General features: G+C 44.0%; 4 protein-coding genes across 4 annotated transcripts; 3 read left to right on the forward strand and 1 right to left on the reverse strand.

Moving 5' to 3' along the window:
- Positions 1–118: 118 nt before the first annotated feature.
- On the forward strand, positions 119–1773 carry MYCFIDRAFT_51928 (Hystidyl trna synthetase; the record flags this gene model as incomplete). The annotated part of the gene is made up of 2 exons (XM_007931543.1): positions 119–270; positions 329–1773. 2 exons carry the CDS (start codon positions 119–121, stop codon positions 1725–1727), a joined length of 1551 nt encoding a protein of 516 aa, XP_007929734.1. The 3' UTR covers positions 1728–1773.
- A 1410-nt stretch (positions 1774–3183) lies between these two features.
- On the forward strand, positions 3184–3453 carry MYCFIDRAFT_212308 (uncharacterized protein). The gene has a single exon (XM_007932220.1). It carries the CDS (start codon positions 3247–3249, stop codon positions 3436–3438), a length of 192 nt encoding a protein of 63 aa, XP_007930411.1. The 5' UTR covers positions 3184–3246; the 3' UTR covers positions 3439–3453.
- Positions 3454–4446: 993 nt separating this feature from the next.
- MYCFIDRAFT_199440 (uncharacterized protein) lies at positions 4447–5022 on the reverse strand (the record flags this gene model as incomplete). Its single annotated transcript, XM_007932221.1, has 1 exon — positions 4447–5022. One exon carries the CDS (start codon positions 5020–5022, stop codon positions 4447–4449), a length of 576 nt encoding a protein of 191 aa, XP_007930412.1.
- Positions 5023–6293: 1271 nt separating this feature from the next.
- MYCFIDRAFT_37855 (uncharacterized protein) lies at positions 6294–9548 on the forward strand (the record flags this gene model as incomplete). Its single annotated transcript, XM_007931511.1, has 1 exon — positions 6294–9548. One exon carries the CDS (start codon positions 6294–6296, stop codon positions 9546–9548), a length of 3255 nt encoding a protein of 1084 aa, XP_007929702.1.
- Between the last annotated feature and the right edge of the window lie 12362 nt (positions 9549–21910).

A 21910-nucleotide genomic window follows, 5' to 3' on the forward strand; every position in this document is an offset into this window, starting at 1 on the left:
CGCTTTTGGACTACAACCACGTCCACGTACGATCCGACCTGCATTGACTTGTAGACCCTTTACCAGAGCAACCCAGCGCCGACAGACGGTCTTCCAAAAGTTCATTGAAATTGACGAGATGGGGAAAGAGAAGGAGAGCAAGAGCAGCTACCAGCTGAAAGTGCCCAAGGGTACGAAGGACTGGGACGGCAAGGATATGGTCATTCGCGACAAGATCTTCAGCACCATCACCGAAGTCTTCAAGCGTCACGGAGGAGTCACGATCGATACGTAGGTGCAGTATGAGATATGGTCTTGTGCATGTTATACACTAACAGCGTTACTGTAGACCCGTTTTCGAGCTTAAAGAAATCCTTGCCGGCAAGTATGGCGAAGACAGCAAACTCATCTACGATCTCGCAGACCAGGGCGGCGAGCTCTGCTCATTACGATACGACCTCACAGTACCATTTGCACGATGGCTGGCCATGAACTCAAGCGTGCAAAGCATAAAGAGATATCACATCGCAAAGGTATATCGAAGAGATCAGCCCGCCATGACCAAAGGCCGAATGCGAGAATTTTACCAGTGCGACTTCGATATTGCAGGAACCTACGACCTAATGCTTCCCGACGCCGAGATCATCAATATTCAGGTGGAGGTCTTCGAGGCGCTAGGATGGAGTGGACAGTACACAATTAAAATCAACCACCGCAAGATCTTGGACGGCATCTTCCAGGTCTGTGGTGTGCCGGAGGAGAAGATTCGCACGATTTCGTCAGCAGTCGACAAGCTTGACAAGTCACCGTGGTCAGAAGTCCGCAGAGAAATGACGGAAGAGAAGGGTTTAGATCCGGAGATCGCGGATCGGATAGGAGAATATGTTGTGCTGAAGGGAGGCGAGGAGCTGCTGGCCAAGCTCCAAGCCGATGCGAAGCTCTCCGCCAACGAGTCAGCTAAGAAGGGTCTGGAAGATATGGCATTGCTCTTCGACTACCTCAAGATCTACGAATGCATGGACAGGATCTCATTTGACATGTCATTAGCTCGAGGCCTTGACTACTACACTGGTGTCATCTACGAGGTCGTCACCGAAGGCTCTGCACCTCAAACATCCGAAGGCCAAGCAATTAAGCAGCAAGGCAAGGGAGAATCAAAGCCCAAGAAGGGAGCTTCAAACGTCGATGGCGAGGAGGATAGATCGAATGACCCTACTGTCGGCGTTGGATCGGTCGCCGCAGGTGGCCGGTATGATAATCTGGTCAACATGTTCAGCGGCAAAGGCCAGATTCCTTGCGTCGGTATATCTTTCGGTGTGGAGCGTATCTTCAGCATAACCAAGCAGAGACTCGCCCAAGATGCTGCATCAGCCCCAATACGCACTAACGAGGTCGACGTATACGTGATGGCGTTCGGCAGTGGCCTTTTGAAGGAACGTATGGCAGTTGCAAAGCGACTGTGGAAAGCTAGCATCAAGGCAGAGTTCAGTTGGAAAGCCAAACCCAAACTGCCGCAGCAATTCAAGGCTGCCGAGCAGAACGGCGTCCCTTTGGCAGTGATTCTTGGCGAGGACGAACTCAAGGACAACAAATGTAAGCTCAAGGTGAACGGCCTTCCAGATGATCACCCAGAGAAGAGCGGTGTGCTCATCGACATGGCCAACCTTGAGGAGGAAGTCACGCGGAAGATTGCCGAGCTCAACGGCGCCGCGAAAATTACGAACGGCGTGAGTGCTGTGTCTCTATAGAAATGATGCGATAGATACCCGCTTACAATTTGCATGACTAGCCACGTGTCCGTCTCTTGTCTTACTTCCGCTTTAGCAAACGATGAAGGAACTATGTGCACCCGCATCGCTCTGACAATTCTCAAGCTAGCGTGCACGATGAGCCGAACGTGAAGATGAAGATGTATGTGGGAGTGACGGCGTTCGACAATGAGGAGGAGGCGGCTTTCACATGTCGGGGCTTGGCCCGCCGTCACTTTTGTCGGCGTATTTGTATTTGCAGCCACGGCCTGCTGAAGCTCGGATCTACAAATCTCGTGTGTCTGTGTCCTGGCGACTTTGACTCGGATGTCGAAAACACTTCTCAGGCCGTCCTACAGTCACGATGGCTGCGGGTAATTTTTTGACACTGAGATTCAGCATTGGAGATCCATGCTGACCTCGACGAAGAAGCAAATACACCGCTTCGACTAAAAGCTTACCTGCCTCGACTCGACCCTTACCCTTACCAATGTCCCGAGTGCAGATGCGGTCGAGGAGGGAGTTCGCCTTCAGTCCTTCAGCAGAGAGAGAGGAGAGGGGGAGGTGGGTTATTGATAGGATCGAAGACAGTGATCGCGAACTTGGCGCCGGACTATTGCTATTTGCAATTTCTGAATCTTGAATGGCTATAGAGTCGATAGGTACTGTGCTTTCCTTTTATACGGTTATTGTTATTCTAGGTATTAAATGCCCGATCGATGAGGACAAGTTGGTGGATTTTGGATTGGGGTTATAAATGCACTGTAGTTAGAGAGAACCTTGAAAATGTTACGACTAAATAAGGTACGTAGTAAGTGTCGTAAGTTTAGTATTACTAGGCGGGGGAGGGGGGTCTATATAGTACTTTCGATGTTTAAGGCGTAATAAAGCGAGCCTTGAAATACATATAGCAGATAGAAGAAAGAAAGGTAAAATAAATAAAATAAACCGTATATTTCCCTCGTCTTCAAAGACGAAAATATATATATATATATATATCTCCCTATAGAAATTTTCCCAGCAACCAGCCACCTAGTATATCACACAATCCATCTCTACAAATCAAATCACCTGTACCATTCCATTACACCAAACACCATCATATATCATTACTAACCTACCTTAACCATTCCACCTTCTCCCTCCATCCCCTTCCCATAACTCACACCTTCTCATCCCAATCCATAACACTAGTATTAGGACTCTCCCACCGATCCGCCGTCTTGTTATGCGGCCAACTCGAACTCCGCTTCCTTCTCCCTCCTCCATGACCCCAATTGAGCGCCGCAGCACAAGGTCGATGGACGAAAAGTTCGTGTCGAAGTTCCGTGACGCTGTCTTTTACGAATTTGGGACTTGCCGGGTGGTGGTCGGGGATGACGAGTTCGGGCATTGTGGTGGGGGATTTGTGGAAGAGGTCGTCGGATGAGTAGAAGGATGGACGTTTGCGGGTGGAGAGGCAGATGCCCATCTTTGCTGGGATGGAGGATGGTAAGATGGTGGGGTTTGGCGGAAGATAATGGTGGTGTTGATCTTTGTGGTTGATTGTATGCAGATCTTGCTGGAGTCTGACGTTGATGCGCGTGTTCCAAGCTTCTCGTATTCACTGCTGCTGCTGCTGCTGCGTATGCATGGCAGATGTGGTTGTCTCAGATATGTGGTGGTTGGAGAGGTCTCGCAGCTTATGACTGAACGCGTCTCGCCTCCTTAATGTCAATGTTGTTGCTGATGATAGAGCCTCGAAGTGCAGGTGGTGCGTTGGTCCAAGTTCGATGTCAATGGTGTTCATCAATGCGTCAAGGCACAGACAGTCTCCTTCCATGGTATGTAACTGTATGTAGAGCCATTTCCTGGTTATTGAGCCAATTAGCAGAGTCGCGTCGGCACAAACTCACGAACTACTCCTGATCTGTGTTCGGCAAGAGCAACATTGGTCGGCTCTCCCACTTTCGCAGGGCGAGATCGTGAACCTTCCCTGCATGCGGTCCGAAAGTTCCCAGAACCAGGCTACTGGCAAGGATCAGCTATTTAGGCGGCTGGTGCATGGGTTCTGATCCCAGGACCAAGAGGTTGGAATCCCGTCCTTGTCAAGTGTCGATTGGTTGTGTTGCGGAAGGTACGAGATCTGCTGGGTAGGGAAGGGTGGCGCGAGTTCGTTCACTTTTTTGCGTTACTTGCGTTATGCCATCTGAAACACAGGCCAGAAACAGTTCTGCGGCCAGTGTTCCGCGCAATCACAGGAGAACTTTATGCGCTACAGTGCATGTCAATTCGTCATATCGACCAGCACGACGAGAAAAAAAAAAGACGGATGAAAATCCGAGCCGTTTGCTGACAGGCTGTGCCGCAAAGGCAGGCAGGCATGATTTCATCCGACCCTTGTACCCGAAGATAGAACTCCAACGAAGCCCGCTTGTCGTCGCTGGTAACTTAGAATAGCCTCTCCAACAAGGGTGGGAGTCCAGTGACGCTCACGTTGCGCCTGCAATTGCTGCCAGGCCCCGCCCGATGACCCAAGATCGCTTCGATCGCGGGGATGGACGGCTCAAAGTTATTGTAGAATGCACACTCTAGGTACTACCCAGAAGAAAGGCACTGGTGACTCGAGACTGTTGACGATGACTGTGTCTGCATCTCGCGCGCTGCATGTTACGGCTTCAATGCTGCTCTTGCACTGCAGCGCTGATGGAATATTCGCTCGAGCCGTCACATGCTACCCTCAGCCACCTGCTCCAGTTTGGAAGGTGTCGACGCCTCGCATCGTTGTATTCTCACAGCAGACCCATCGTCTTCTTGGCTTCTTCCACGTCAGTACGCTGACGACCATCCTGTCAAACTGTACCGGCCAACCAGTAACCTTCATGAGGATGTACACTGTAGCCTGGCCATTCTCTTCGTCGACATCTGCTTCGGTGCTCAGCACACTCTTCTGCCAGCCAGGGTTGGTCTTTGTCCAGAGTGACACCAGAGTTACGTAGTCGGTCCAGGAGGAGATGAGCGCATTGTCAAAGCGGGCATGGAAGGAAGGTGAGATGTACTTGGCACTGAGATGGTCCAATGCTACCCATTGGCCATTCTGAATGGCATTTTCGAAGGCGCTGGATATGCGCTCAAGTTCCTGCTTGACGGTCTCCTTCTGCTCGGCTTCGGGGGTGGAGCTACTATCAGGAGAGCAGCTAGAAGGGGTGGAAGGCGAGGCAATTGAGGCGGGTGCGGGTGCGGGTGCGGGCTGGAGAGCGTATGTCCTTTCGGGAAGTAGGATGTCGAGAGAGGACGAAGGTGGAGGTGAGCTCATGTTTCGAACTTCGAAGGTCGGGTTTAAGCTTCCGACCAGCTGCAAAGGCGACTACGGCGAGGATTCGCAGATGGTCAATATCATAGTTGAAGGTGGTCAATTAGCGTGCGTGCGTGCGTGTACAGTATTGAATGGCATATTCGGGAGTGACACAGGAATCCATTGACAAAAGCCGGAGAGCGATACAGTAAGTGTGAGATGCTCGGTGTCGCCACTACTTGTTGACTAGTGATGTATGGCGTGCGTGGTGGTGGAGCAAGTGAGCAGCCATTGATGATGGAAGAGGTAGAAAGGGGTCAATCCTCCATACACTGGCGGGACAGCGAATACGCTTCAAAGAGCCACGTCATGAGCATATGAGCAGGCTCCGAGAGCACTTCCAAGACGCTCGTGGCGACGCTGCTGATGAGTGCTGGTCCCGTTGATGACGGGCGTGGGGCCAGCGTCGGAGTCAGGGTCAAATAGTGCTGGTGGCAGTGGTAGGCCAACAGCCCCTTCTCGAGGTCCCCGTCCATGTTCGTGCGTTGGTGGTATGGTGGCATGCAGCAGAGGGAGGAGTTGGAGCGCATCTGTCAAATATATATGAGATGCCTCGGTGTCGGCGAGAATGATGATATTGGCAGCAAGGGAGATGCTGGTAAGTATTCTAAAGCCAGATGTCGGCCTCCCATACATCACGTCTTCAAAGCACAACACTCGTCATATGAATTTTGACGTGCTTAGAATGTGTGAGGGGGCTTTCTGCAGTGCGCAACTGATCTCCCCAATGCCAGAAAGGACGGCATCGAAGCAGGCCTATCGTATCCTGACTGTGATGTGGCCATCACGACAATCTGCTAGCCACACGGCCACGGCCAGCGTGTAGAGGTGACCGAGAAGGCGCAAGCGCACGACCTCAACGGTATGGCAGATTAATATACATATAGTGGAAGAAAGGGAGAAGACGTGAAAACGACGAAGCCCGGTATACAGGTTTAAGCTTTTTCCAATTCGTGCCTGAGCGTGCCTGACGTCGATCCTGACTCCGACTCCTCTGCAAGCCAAGCCGATTCCAATGCTTGAAAGGAAAGGCAAAAGTTCGACTCATTTGATGACAACGACTCTGCAACCCTCCTTGTCCCATCCCGGCCCGCAGACTCACAGCACCAGCACAGTCACTCCTTTGAGTCAAATGCCCTGAGAGAGCAGCCTTCAACACGATTTCCAGAGCGCTCTTCCGGCGCGCGCTCTGTGTAAGAACAACCCATCGCACTTTCTGTACCACTGTGACGATGGCTTTGAACCACGCTTCTCACAATCCCACTGGGGAGAAGACGGGCCCAGCAACAGGCCAGCCACCTCCACCATCAGCAGAAAGCAAAAACGCAATCTTGGAAGCTGCGAATAGCGACATCCAAGGCCAGTCGGCCCCAGGCAAAGATGGCGGCGACGCGAATGCACCCAAGAAGGAGAAGACGGAGAAAGAGCTAGCAAAAGAGCGGGCGAAGGCGGAAAAAGAAGCCAAGTTCTTGGCAAAGCAGCAGAAGCAGAAACAGCAGCAGGCAGCATCTGCGCCTAAACAGCAGAAGGAGAAGAAACAGCAGACAAAGCTGCCGCCGTACGTCGAAAAGACGCCCAAGGGAGACAAGAAGATCCTCGAGCCTTTGGACGACGAGTATCACAAGGCCTACAATCCATCTGTTGTGGAGAGCGCGTGGTACGACTGGTGGGAGAAGGAAGGCTTTCACAAGCCCGAGTTCAAGAGCGATGGCAATGTTAAAGATGCTGGCTACTTTGTCATCTCCATACCCCCGCCGAATGTCACCGGCGCTCTGCACATCGGACACGCGCTAGCCACCTCTTTGCAAGACACCATGATCAGGTGGAATCGTATGCAAGGCAAGACTGTGCTCTTCGTGCCGGGATGCGATCATGCAGGTCTATCAACTCAGAGCGTGGTCGAGAACATGCTCTACCGCCGACGAAACGGTACCACACGCCATGATCTCGGCAGAGAAAAGTTTGTTGAAACTGTCTGGGAGTGGAAGGAGGAATACCACGCCAAGATCAACAAGGGCATGAAGCGACTTGGTGGCTCGATGGACTGGACGAGAGAAGCCTTTACCATGGACGAGAATCTGTCAGCAGCTGTTCGACAGACTTTCATTCAGCTACATGACGAAGGTCTCATCTACCGCGCCAACCGTCTGGTGAATTGGTGCACAGCTCTCAACACATCCCTTTCCAATCTGGAGGTCGACCAAAAAGAGCTCGAAGGCTCGACAAAGCTCGACGTTCCGGGTTATGACAAGAAGATTGAGTTCGGTACCATTTGGAACTTCAAGTATCCTATCGACGGTACCAAAGAATTCATCGAGGTTGCCACCACTCGTCCCGAGACCATGCTTGGCGACACTGGTGTTGCTGTCCATCCCACTGACGAGCGGTACAAGCACCTCATCGGGAAGAAGGTCAAGCATCCGTTCGTCGACCGTCTCCTTCCCATTTTCGGCGCCGACGATGTCGAGAAGGACTTCGGGACTGGTGCCGTCAAGATTACACCTGCGCACGACTTCAACGATTTCAAGCGAGGCAAGGCGAACAATCTCGAATTCATCAATATCCTGAATGACGATGGCACCATGAACGAGAATGCCGGGCCTTTCGCTGGACACAAGCGCTTCGATGTTCGATACGAGATCATTGATGAGCTGACCAAGCTGGGGTTGTACGTTGGGAAAGATAACAACAAGATGCAGATCCCTCTGTGCAGCAAGTCAAAGGATGTCATTGAACCAGTGCTGAAGCCGCAATGGTGGATGTATATGAAGCCGCTGGCAGAGCCTGCTATCGAAGCTGTGAGGAAGGGCGAGATTAAGATTATGCCTGCTCTTGTCGAGCGCGACTACTTCAGATGGATGGAGAACATCGACGACTGGTGCATATCACGCCAACTTTGGTGGGGGCACCAGATCCCAGCATACTACGTCAAGCTGAAGGAGGGTGGCGCGTACGACTCAGATCCACAGTATTGGGTGTGCGGTGAGACAGAAGAGGACGCTCGCAAGAAGGCAGAAGCGAAATTCCCAGGCAAGGAGTTCGAGCTGGAGCGCGACCCTGACTGTCTTGATACATGGTTCTCATCTGGACTGTGGCCATTCTCGACGCTCGGATGGCCCAACAAGACACACGACTTCGAGAAGCTGTACCCGACATCTGTGCTCGAGACTGGATGGGACATTATCTTCTTCTGGGTTGCACGTATGATCATGTTTGGCATCAAGATGACAGGCAAAGTCCCCTTCACGGAAGTGTACAACCATGCCCTCATTCGAGACTCTGAAGGACGCAAGATGTCAAAATCGCTCGGCAACGTCATCGATCCGATCGATATCATGGACGGTGTGTCCCTTGAAACGCTTACTGAAAAGCTAAAAGCAGGTAATCTGGCGCCAAAGGAGATTGAGAGAGCTACGAAATGGCAGCAGAAAGCCTTCGCTGGTGGCATTGACGAGTGCGGCGCTGACGCACTACGATTCACCCTCATCAACTATGCCACCGGAGGAGGAGACATCAACTTCGACGTCAAGGTTATGCGCGGCTACCGTAATTTCTGCAACAAGATCTACCAGGCGACAAAGTACGTGCTCGGCAACCTGCCTGCCGACTTTAAGCCCAAGGAGAAGGGCGGCAAGACTGGGAAAGAGAGTCTTCCGGAGAGATGGATCTTGCACAAGCTCACGATTGCTGCCCGCGATGCCAATAATGCCCTCCAAGCGCGTGAGTTCTCCAAAGCGACCCAAGCCATCTACGGGTACTGGTACTCAGAGCTGTGCGACGTCTATATCGAGAACAGCAAGGCGATCATCCGAGACGGGACAACAGAGGAAAAGCAGAGCGCCATTGACACGCTCTACACCGCACTCGAAGGCGGCTTGACCATGATCCACCCCATGATGCCTTTCTTGACGGAAGAGCTTTGGCAGCGTCTCCCACGCCGGCCGAACGACAATACTCCAAGTATAGTGCGCGCCGCTTACCCACAATACGACCAGACGCTTGACGATCCGAAGTCAGAGCGTGACTACGAGCTCGTGCTTGGCTGCTCTAAAGGTCTCCGATCTCTCCTCAGCGAACACGGCATCAAGGAGGGCGGTATCGGTCTCGTGCAAACCCTCAATCCGGAAGCGACAAAGACAGCTGAAGAATATCTCGCGTCTATCAAAGCTCTTGCAAAGGGTACCGCAGAACTCAAGATCCACTCCACCGAAATCCCGGACGGCTATTCCGTGTACCCAGTATCCAGCGCCGCGAACATCTTCCTCCAAATCCCGAACCCTGATCCCGCTGCCGAAATCAAGAAGCAGAAACCGAAGCTCGAGGAAAGCGCAAAAGCTGTGCAAGAGCAGCAAAAGCTCATCTCGGAATTGGCGTCTGGTGTCAGTGAGGAGATTAAGGCCAAGGCAGATGCTAGACTGAAGGATCTCTTTAGCGAGCAGAAGGCTTATGAGGATAGTTTGGCGCGGTTCGAGAAGATGAAGTTGTAGATGTAGACGTAGACGTATGACTGACAGTATAGTTGGTGAAAGAAAAATCATGTCATGTGTGAACTGCATATATCAGTCGGTCGGCAGTCTGTATAAACTGAACTTCGCCATTTCGTCCGAGGAGTGCTGAATACCGTTGTGTTATATTGTATTATATTATTACAGATTACCGCTATCTTCCGGGTTCCCTATCGGCGCCCTCTTCGTCGCTATCTATTACGGGTAAGCAACGCGTACGCAGATGCTAGATATAAGACTTAATAGGTTCGATAAAGAGCTAAGTCTATCTACGTAAATCCGAATAGTTTTATACGGTGCGCTAAGCGCTAAGTAGTAGGTTAGAGTCGCGTAGGCCGAATACCTAAGGCTAGCGCTTTCTACCTAGGGCGTAGCCCTTTATATTATCCCTATCCTCCTCCCTTTCCTTAGTAGAGATAGAAATCCCTCTATAGTTTCTATCGCTATTACTTTATCTATTAGATAATCTTAGATTTATACCTATCTAAGCTTCTCTAGAGTAACGCGCTCGTAGTTTCCTTCTTTACGATCGGGGTTTCTACTACTTTTTAGTCGGGGTTGCCGTACCTAGGATTTTAACGACTATAACTTTCTTTGCGACTACTAAACCGCGCTCTTTTACCTACTTACCGCCTTCTAGAACGCGCCGTACTACGCTTTTAAACGCTTTACTTATAATCGCGCTTTCCTTTACTTTCGCGACCTTTACTTTAGCGTCGCCTTCTAAAAGTATTAATATTTCCCTCTTCTTCTTCTTCTTCTTTTCTTTATATATACCCTCTACTACTACTACTACTACTACTACTACTACTACTACTACTACTACTACTACTACTACTACTACTACTACTACTATAGTAAGTCCCTCTCTATATTCCGCGATTTCCTTCGTAAAATTAACTTATCCTAGATAGCCTATCGAATCTACTATATTAGTTACTATAACTCCGGCGAGGACTGCGTCGATTAATCTATAAGGTTCCCGCCCTATTTATCGTAGGGTCCGCTAACTTCTTTTTAGCCCGCTAGCTCGAGGGCCTACGCTAATTGCGCTTATAAGAGAATCGCTTACGCTCTACTATAAGTTTTCGCGATTCCTATACTAAAACCCTCGCTAACTATTTAATCCTTAAATAGCCTACGTAGCCTACGCTAGCTATACCCGCGCGACCCGCGGCAACGTCGCCGAGAAGCACTCCGAGCTTCTTAAGGTTCTTAAGGTATAGAAAGCCCTTAAGTCTCTCTAGCCGTAGAGATTACTATCTAGGTAGGATTTCCCGTTTCCTGCGATAAAACCCCCGCTAACTATTTCCTTTAGCGCTATCGCCTCGGAGGTAACGAGTACCGTTACTAATATCGTAGTATAACAAACTTAGACGTAAGTTTATCTCTATTCTTAGATTTTCTCTCGCTAATCTTCTTTTCTTTTAGGGATATTCCTACTACTCTCCGTCTCGGTACTAATCGTATCGGTCCGCCGGATTAGCTAGGTTAATAAGGATTTCCGTAGGTTTTCTAGTAGGCTCTAGGTAGTTTCGGAGGTAATATTATATCCTTTTTTCTAGTTCTAAGGGGACCTCTTAATTTCGGGTAGAGACCCGATACTTACTTATAAATACCTGTTAGGACTAAAGAGGTTACACGTAATTAGTATGTAACCGGGCTCGAGTGAAGCTAGGGTCTTAATACCTTAGGCAGGGCTTAGCGCTTAGTAATAGGCTAACTTGCCTACCTTTCTCCCTCTTCTTCTAGCTTCTTATCGAATACTACCTATACCTACTACTACCCTATCTACCTGCTAATATAACCCTTCTTATATAGTATTCGATCTACCCTTTAAGGGCAGCAGCTAGATAGTCCTTATTTTAAGCTTTTAGCGGTATAGCTACGAAAATCGCTAATCTAACTATATTACGCCCGAAGAATAGGACCTATACGTACTATTCTATCGAAACAATCGTACTAATTATTAAGTAAGGCCTTCTATACGGCCTATTATACTAAATCAATCGCACTAAGCCGATATCTACTAATTCCGCTATATCCGTATCTTAGTGGCCTATAATATATTATTAGTATTACCCTCTATTATAATAGCCGGCTTATTACGAAGCAATAACAACCGTACTACTGCTAGTAGCGCTAGCAACGACAACGCTAGTAGCATAGTGCCTACTAAAGTGCCTACTAAAGCACCTACTAAAGTGCCTACTAAAGCACCTACTAAAGAGCCTACTAGAGGGCCTACTAAAGAAGAACCTATAATTCTAGGTAATAATCTAGAATTGCCTATTAACGACATTCTTAATAACATTGTTAATCGACGATATAGCTAACTAGCCTTTAGCCCTTAACTAGTAAGGAGACTTTAAGAAGCTACTTAAAACAGGCTTACTGCCCTACGCTAAGAACAATAGCTAAAGGACGACCTCCTCGAACTTCGCTACCTTTAGGAAGCCCCGACAACTAAGCTAATAGTAGGACCTTCTTTACTATCTATCTAAAAGAAGGATGCTAAACTTAAGGACTGCACTATGTTTAATAGCTCTAGTCGAAAGCAGTATAACGACTACATTTGTAACTATAAACTTAACTAACGAAATATACCGAGGGCTCTTCTAGACGACTATTTACTAGTTGTCTACGCTATATAGTACATTAATAGCGACCTAAAGCGTATATAGGATAACTATTTCGACTCCCTTAATAACTAGACTGCTGTTTAGTAGTAGACCTACAAAACTATTATACTAGACACCCTTAGAAACCCTATACTAAGGTAATAACATACCTAGGACTAGTACCTCCGAGCTAAACAAAAGACTAACTAGTCGGCTCGCTTATTTGAGGCCTATTTAAAGACCCTCGAGGATAACCTTCCGGCTAAGACTAATTCTATATAGATCTCTAAAATACGCCCTAAGCTTAGGTAGGAGCTTATTCTCGAATTAGACCGTCGCCGGATATTTAAATAGGCTAATCTAATACGTATTTAATTCATAGTCGAGGTAGAAACGGCTAAACGAGCTATTTAGCTCTAATAACGACTAGAATCGAGGATCCGACTAGCTAGTACTAACCGCGGTAACCGTAGTACCCGCGGAGGAAACTAAGGTTCCTACTAGGACAATAATGCTAATAATAGGAATAGTAACGACCGTAGAAGAGGCCGTAGCCGACGGCTATATAGAGGAGGCCGTAATAGGGGCCGTAGAAGGGGCTCGTATCCCTATAATACTAATCGCTTAACTAATAATAGCAGTAATAGCGGCTATAGTAATCCCCCTACCGGATTGAAATGCTTTAACTGTAATAGTACTAGCTACCTACTAGGCTAATATAACAAACCTAAGGACTAGGCCCGAATTAACCGTGCTTCCGCTAAGTATAGGAAGCACCTTTTAGCCGCTAATACTACCCCTATCGGCTCTTTTAATTAGTCGAAAAAAGAATAAGCGCCGTACTAACTATTAGCCTTATACGGCGTAAGACTATTAATATTGTGCTAGCTATTATACGTACCTGTCTCGTATCGGACTCGTATAGTACTAATTATAAGACTAAGATTATACTAGATCTAGGGAATTTAGTTAGTGCCCTTATTAGCTATCGTCTAGCTAAGCAATTAGATCTTCGATAACTGCCTAGGACTAACCTACTAACCCTTGCTTAGTTTAATGACGCTCGGCACTTAACCTATAGAGCCTACTATGTTTATATAGTCCTAAGAGACGACCTCGGCAACGAGCGCCTACTAGACTTTACTACCTACGTAGTAGATATAGATAACCTATATAGGGGAGCTAATAGGCTAAACATAAAAAATGGCAGCGAACAACTAGAGACGAAGGGAAGATAGTTAAGAAGGGAGGGAGGACGAATAGAAAGCACTATATACTAGGGTAGAGGAGGTACTAAAGGCGGAAGATAGAAGAACCCCTAAGAGGGCATATAGGATAATAATCTTAGAACTCCTTAGAGGACTAAAAGCAATCTACAACTAGGCAAGCTACGTAATTATAAAGGTAGCTAATATAGTCGCAGCAAAGATTACGAAGAAATAATAGGAGACAAGCCCAAACTACCGCACCTAGGTAGCAATAGCTAGTTAGGAGGCGCTAAAACCCCCGAGGACAGTAGTTAGAGTCTACATTACGGACCTATAGGAACAAAAGGAAATCTAAGGACTTATAGGGAAAGAGATTGTAGAAAGAATTGCAATTAAAGAGGTAATTAGGGCTAGGAACGAAGGTAAAGGGGTAATCAAGCTATTTATAGTACAAGAGTAGGACAAAAAGAAGCTAGAAACACAAAAAGAATAGACAACCAAGATAGGGAAAACAGCAAAGATCTCCTAATAGCAATTTATAATTATAGCCTATAGTATAACAAGAAGCTTTAAGGAAGAACAGGATATTAAGAGCCTATAGAGACAAAACTAAGCTATATACCTAGGCCTAAAGATTACAAAGGTAGCATAGATCAAAAGGAAAATCGAAGAGACTAAGAAGCAGTCTTCCCTAATTATCTAGGTAGGGAGTACAGAGCAAGCTAATATAGTACTAGACTAGGGGTTGTTCTAGGACTTTGAAAGATTAGAAATAGAGATATATAGAAGCAACTATAGGATAATACAGTACTTCAAATATTAACACTATAGACACTTAGTAGCTAAGTGTATAAAGACAACTAACACCTGCTCCTATTATATAGGGGATTACTAGGTCAAAGAATGCAAAGCACATAAGGGAGAAGCAAGATATATATACTATACCAAAAGACACCCCTCTTAGGCGAAGGAATGCCTAGTAAGAATATAGGTAGCTAGGAAGGCAAAGGAAGCTAGAATCAATACACTAAAAAGATATATAATAAGCTAGGGCAGCTAGGTACAGAAGCAACCTAGCTAAGTGCTACAAAAGAGGTCTAGATAAGATAATAGGTTTATATTTAGGGCCTCACTAGCATAAGAGAGTCACTAGCAACTAGGGAGACTAAGATACCTTAACATTACAGGGAAGGAAGCAGGGCAGATAAAGCTTAGTCAAATGTTGATCTAAAGTAAGGGAAGACTAAAGGAAAACTTATAGGAAAATAATATAGATAAAACCTAATAAACATTACAACATTACTAAACATTATATAGTACAATATTAATAAGAGTAAAGACAAGGTGTAGAGGAGCTTCCTTTAAGTACTAAACCTAAAAGAACATTACATTATTGCAATCTAAGAGCCCTAGCTTAACCTATATACAAAGAGACTAGCAATAGTCAAAGACCTAAGATACTACCTAATTATCTACAACTAGGGAGCCCTAAGGATATACATCTATATTAGTAAGGAGATAGATACAGAAACCTAGCAGGCTATACTATAGGAGGATAGGGACCTAACATTAGTTTAAGTAGAGACATCCTAAGGTATACTCTAAGTCTATTATATATACAACCTACTACTAGACTTAAGAAGCAGTACCTAACTAAGAACCCTAGAAAGACTACCTAGAGTTATCTAGGGGAACACCTACTAAATCCTACTTAGGGATTTCAACCTCTACTACCCCCTCTAGGGCTTAGACTTTACCCTAGCTTACTACTTCCTAGTAGGAAGACTAATTAATATATTAGAGAGGGAAGGAATAGAAATTGTTACCCTAAAGGGACTAATTACTTAGGAGGCAAGAGGAAGCAGCAGTATACTAGACCTATACTTTGTATTATATTAGATTAGGAACAGGATTATAAGATACAGGGTCAACTAGGAACTAGAAGAATTATTAGACCACTTCCCGGTACAGATTGAGCTAAATGTCTAAGCTAATTAGGAAAGGGAACTAGAGGAGAAGCTTAACTAGAAAGGTACCTAATAGGATAGGATTAGGGAGGAACTAGAAAGGGACCTAAAACTAGAGGAACTCTTAACAAAGTACCTACTAAAGCTAGAGGATATTAATAAGGCAGTAGAAGAACTAATAGGAATCCTAAAACAGATAGCTAGAAAGTATACCCTAGCAAAGAAACATTTACTATACTAGTAACTATACTAAACTAGTAAGTATATAAGGAAGGTTAAAGTAGCAAAAAAAGCTAGGAGACAGTAGACACAAACCTATATCTAGGAAGCATAGGACAACTATAATAAAGCCTACTAGGAAAAGAAGATCTAGATCAAGAAAGACAAGATACAAGAATAGAGATCTATAATAGGAATAATTATAAAGAAACTAGAGGAGATATAGAGGATAGCTAAATAGGCAAGGAAACCTAAGTAGGACAAGGACATACTACTACAATTCCCGGATATTATAAACTAATAAGGACAAATATAGACTACAATAGAAGGGAAAGCAAAAGCCCTAGGCCAATACTTCTTCTATAGAAAAGTACAAGCAGACCTATTAGATATAAAGGAGGAAGCATAAGAGACTCTACTACTAGGCATACTAAGAGACACCTAGGTCAAACCCGAAACTATTAAAAGGATCCTAAAGAAAATTCTAGGCAATAAGGCACTAGGAGAGGACAAGATCTATAACAAACTTCTAAAAGCATATAGGAAGGGGCTAGCCCTAGCACTAGCTAATATCTTTTTACAAAGCCTAGTACTAGGATACTACCTAAGACTATTTAGGAAGTCCCTAATAGTAGTGCTAAGGAAGCCCTAGAAGGAAGACTATATACAGCTTAAGGCCTATAGACTAATAGCCCTACTTAATATAATAGGCAAGGTACTAGAAAAAATTGTCGCTAAAAGGCTAACAACCTTTACCGAAGAAAGGAATATCCTTCCTAAAAGCTAGATAGGAGGAAGAAAGAAGAGGTTAACACTAATAGCTATAGAACTAATTATAGAATAGATCAAGTATATCTAGCACTATAGTCAAAACTAGGTAGTAACCCTCCTCTCCCTTAATATCTTAGGAGCCTTTAATAATGTCTCCTATAAAAGGCTCCTATATATACTTAAATAGAAAGCTATACTAAACTAGATAGTCCAATTTATCTAGTCCTTCCTATAGGAAAGATCAATACAGCTTATTCTAGGTAAATTCAAATCAGACCTAATACTAACTAAAAAGGGAATCCCCTAAGGATCAACACTCTCCCTAATCCTCTTCCTTATCTTTATAGTAGATCTACTCCTATTCCTAGAATTAAAAAACACATCAGTATTAGGGTTTGTAGATAATACAAACATCCTAGCCTAGTCTAAGATAATAGAAACTAACTGCAAAATCCTAGAAGAGAAGCACTAGGAGTATAAAAAATAGGTAAGGAGATATAGAGCAAAATTTGCCTTAGAAAAGTACTAGCTTATCTACTTTAGTAAGGCTAAATTAACCTATAATATAAAGCAATCAATTACTATCTAAGGCTTTGAAACCTAACTATTAGCAGAGCTTAGGGTACTAGGGATCTAGCTAGATCTAAAACTGAATTAGGGACTACAAGTAAAGAAGGCAAAGTAGAGGGTAGATGCTAATATACAATCTATTAATAGGCTTATAGCCTCTATATAGGGGGCTACATTCGAGAAAGCTAAAGTTATATATAAAGCAATTGTTAAGCTAGTAATACTATATAGAGTATAGATATAGATAGCCTAGGAGAAAACACTAAAGAGGATTGAGCAACTAGTTAGTAGGTCCTAAACCTAAAGCCTAAAGAAAATCCTAGGAGTATATAAAACTATACTAATAAGGGTAGTAGAAATAGAATTAGGGATCCTACTAGTTAAATAATACTTCAAGGGACTAAGACACTAATATATAGCAAAGACAATAGAGTACCTAGCCTAATAGACTATCTAAAAGGCACTAGATAAGATAAAAGCTTAGTACATTAGGACTAGGAGGCGGGATAGACTATAAATAACTCCCTAGAAAGTTAAAGACCTAGAGCAATATAGAGTCTTAATAAGAGAAATGCTAGAGAAAGAGCTTTAGGGACCAAATATAAGGCTAAAGGAAGATAAGCTAAAGGGAGAGAAACAAAGCCTAGTAGAATCAATTGCTAGATACCTATAGGAGCAGGAATAGAATAAAACACAAGTCAGACTAGGAACCCTAAAGGCACTAATCAAATTTAGTTAATATAACTACTAGCTCTATAAGGACCTAAATAGGGCCGAGGCAAGCCTAGCTATCTAAATTAGATCTAAATACATCGGACTTAGATCTTACCTGTTTAGAAGAAACGTCCTAGGAATTGAAAGCAGGGCTTACTAATATAGCTACCAATCTCAGAACCCTAAGTATATGCTGCTAGTCTACCCTTAATAGTTAGAAGGTAGAAGTAATTAGAGACTAAAAGCAATAGAAAGGGAATACGATAAGCTTATCTAGAGCAAAGAAGACCTAAAGAGGATAGTAAAGTAAATTATTAAACAGGGATTTATATAACAATTCGCACTAGCAAGGGAAACTAAGGAGTAGATAAGAAGGAGGGAAGAAGAGGGGGAAAGAAGGGCAGGGCAGCAGGCAAGGTAGTTAGAGGGTAACAACTATAATACTAGTACACCCTAGAGGAAGGAAAACAAGGAAACGAGGAAGATCAACACTTGTAAATAGGATAGGAGGGAGGTTTTTACTAACTAAGTTGGTTTCCTACCTAAAACAATACATAGAAATAGACCTACATAGGCCGAAAGGCACTACAACAGGCAAATGAAATATCTATCTATATAGGGGAGCTACTATTATTATTAGCAACCCTGTTCTTAAGCACTATACTGTCGCTATAGACTTAGGCAGTTAATAATAGCGATTTAGAATCGCTAGGAAAGAGGATATTAAGTATATCGACGTTAGCGAGTGCCCTAACGATATTAGGGTCCTATTTATTAGCAACCTAATACCTGCCTTAGCGGATCCGATAGCTAACCTTCTCGGTAGAGATAACGATAAACCTGTGCCCCCTAATAGTATAGACCCTAAACAGCTTGCTCGCATACCTTAGCCTATTCGAGAAACTTATATTAATATATTTAAATACTACCTAGCATCGATATTGCCTATATTCAAAGAGACTAATTATAAGATTAATATTATAGAGGGCAAAGAGGTCCCCTTTAGGCCCCTCTACAACCTTAGTAAACGAGAACTTACTATGTTACGTAAGTACCTAGATAAGAACCTAGCTAATAGTCGAATTTAGTATAGTAACAGCCCTGCTAGTGCACTAATCCTGTTTGTTCCTAAGAAGGATAGTAGCCTACGTTTATATATTAATTATAGAGGGCTTAATGCTATTACTATTAAGGACCGCTATCTACTTCCGCTTATTAATAAGACCCTCGATCGCCTATCTAGCGCCTATTTCTATACTATATTAGACATTAAGGATACGTACTATCGTATCTGCATTCGTAAGGGCGATAAATAGAAGACAGCCTTCCGCACTCGCTATAGCTATTTCGAGTACTTAGTTATACTATTTAGGCTAGCTAATGCCCCTGCAACCTTCTAGTCCTATATTAATCGGGCCCTATTAGGCCTATTAGACTACCTCTATATAGTTTACCTAAACGATATCCTAGTCTATACGCACTTACCTAACATTACGGAATATTAGGCCGCCGTACGTAAGGTACTCGACCGCCTACGGGCCTATAGCTTATATTGCAAGCCTTCTAAATGCACCTTTGCTACTAAAAAGGTATTATTCCTCGGCTTCCTTGTATTAACTAATAGTGTTAAGGCTAATCCTAATTGGATTAAAACTATTACTAAATGGCCTATTCCTACGTTAATTAAGGAGCTATAGTCGTTCCTCGGCTTCGCTAACTTCTATCGCCGCTTTATTAAAGGCTATTCGAGGCATATAATACTATTAACTAAACTTACTAAAACTAAGGCTAACCTAACTAGAGAGTTTAAATAGACTAATAGAGTATAAGCCGCTTTTAACGGCCTAAAGCAACGCTTTACTAAAGTCCCCCTATTGTACTATTTCGTACTAAGCAAGCAGATCCGAATTAAGACTAACGCTTTACAGTTCGCTATATCGGCTATTATGTTATAGCAATTAGATAATAATTATTACTAGCACCCGATTGCCTTCTTTTTACGGAAGATAATTAATACTAAGCGTCGCTACGAGACCTACGAGCAAGAGCTCCTAGCTATTATCGAGGCCTTTAAGTACTAGAGGCACTACCTTAATAGGGCTTAATATATAATATAGGTCTATATAGACTATAACAACCTCCGCGGCATTACTAAGGTTACTAGGGTTATAGGTCGATAGGCTAGATAGGCCGTCTACCTCGCTAGGTTTAATTTTAATATATTATACTAGCTAGGCGTAAGTAATCCTACCGATAGCTTATCGAGGCGACCTAATTACAACAGCGAGACCTAGCATATTAATTTATTATTTCTAACCCTATAGTATAAGATTGCTATAGCCCGTATTGTTAATAAGTAAGCGTAGGATAAGCGGATTTCCGGACCCCGCGGCGGCAACAAATACTATAGCGGAGTTGTCGTTCTTCTAGTATACGTTAGAAAGGACGTAGATCGCTCGAGCTATAATAACTCGATTAAGGATATTGCTATCTATAGCGATAGCACTACAGAAGAGGTTGTAGTAGTTCCGGCTACTAGTGCTATTAGATGTATATAATACGTACCTCGTTTAATAGCGAGGGTGCTATTAAATAACCTTATAAATAGGAATAGTTAATCGTTTATAGATAAGCTATTACGTACTTAGTAGAGGGACGCCTTCGCTATCGAGCGCATTAATAGGCTTATAAGTAGGCGAGCGACTCGATCTAGTAAGAGTAATAGTTAGTCGATCGACGATAAGGGTTACTTAAAGTTTAAGGGCAGATACTATGTCCCCGCTAAACAATCGATTAGATAAGAGCTTTTAAAGCGACACTATAATAGTAAGCTTGCTAGTTACTATAGTATAGAGAGGTCGTACGAGCTACTATCGCGTATATACTACTAGCTAAATAGTAAGCGGTATATAAAAGAATACGTATAGACCTGTATAGTATACTAGCGTATTAAAGCACTAAAATACCTTCTATTTAGCGAGTTGTCTTTACTTCCTATTCCTAGGAAGCTATTCGTAGAACTTATAATAGATTTTATTATAGGCCTTCCTCCTACTAAGCGTAGGGGTAGTAGGGATGTATATAATACTATCCTTATTATAGTAGATCGATTTACTAAAGGCGCTCGATATATCCCGGCGCGGAAAGATTAGACTGCTATTAATATAGTAGAAGCGCTATAGACTGATATCTTCTATACCTATTAGGGAACCCCTAAGGGGATAGTGTCTAATCGTAGATCGACACTAATATCTTACTATTAGAGCGAGATTTGCTTATAGCTAAGACTAAAGCATCGGCTATCGATAGCCTTCTATCTATAGACTAACAGTTAAACAGAGAGGTAGAATACTACCCTATAGCAGTACCTGCGTAGCTATATTAATAAGAACCCCGAGGATTAGGTTAATCTCCTATAGCCTATAGAATTCGTATATAATAACAGCGTGCACTTATCTACTAAGGTTTTACTATATATAGCTATAATAGGCTAAAACGCGGCCCTACTATAAGATCTATTTACCTCGCTCGAGGCCGAGCGTAAGGAAAGGGAAGCGCGTCAAGTACTAGAAACACTAGCGGCAATAGAACGTATCTAGAAGATACGAGAAATCTATGCTAAGATAGCTAAGAAGCTAATAAAGGCTTAAGAGTATTAAAAGGCCTACTACGATAAGCGCTATATACCGATAACCTTTAAATAAGGCGATATAGTTATACTTAGTACGAAGAACCTCCGTATCCGCAAACACCTATTATCTAATAGCAAAACAAGGCCTAAGCTCGTACTAAGATATATTAGCCTATTCCGTATTCGAGAGACTAAGGGCATATAGGCCTACTAGTTATAGCTTCTACCCTATTATACTATCTATAATACCTTCTATATATCCCTCCTTAAACTATACTACTAGCGCGAAGGCGATAAAGCGCCTACTAAGTTAGAAGAAGTCTTAGCTAATAGTAAAGAGCTATAGTCTATAGAACGTATTCTAAAACACCGAACTAGGTAAGGCAAGAAGGAGTACCTATTAAGATAGCAAGGCTATCTACCTAAATAGGACTCGTAGGAAGCTAAAGGTTCCTTCGAGGACATAACTAAGTTGTTAGATAAGTATTAGACTAGTATAAAGAACAAGAAGAAGGCTAAGGGCCTATAATGTCGCCTAGGAATAATGCTACCCTCGGGGTACTATTAGCTAACTAATTAGAGGCAAGACAATTGTTAGCAAGGGATAATAAGACTATACTATTATAGTAAATGCGCACTAAGT

Source organism: Pseudocercospora fijiensis (assembly GCF_000340215.1).
Source record: "Pseudocercospora fijiensis CIRAD86 unplaced genomic scaffold MYCFIscaffold_8, whole genome shotgun sequence".
NCBI classification, from domain to species: domain Eukaryota; kingdom Fungi; phylum Ascomycota; class Dothideomycetes; order Mycosphaerellales; family Mycosphaerellaceae; genus Pseudocercospora; species Pseudocercospora fijiensis.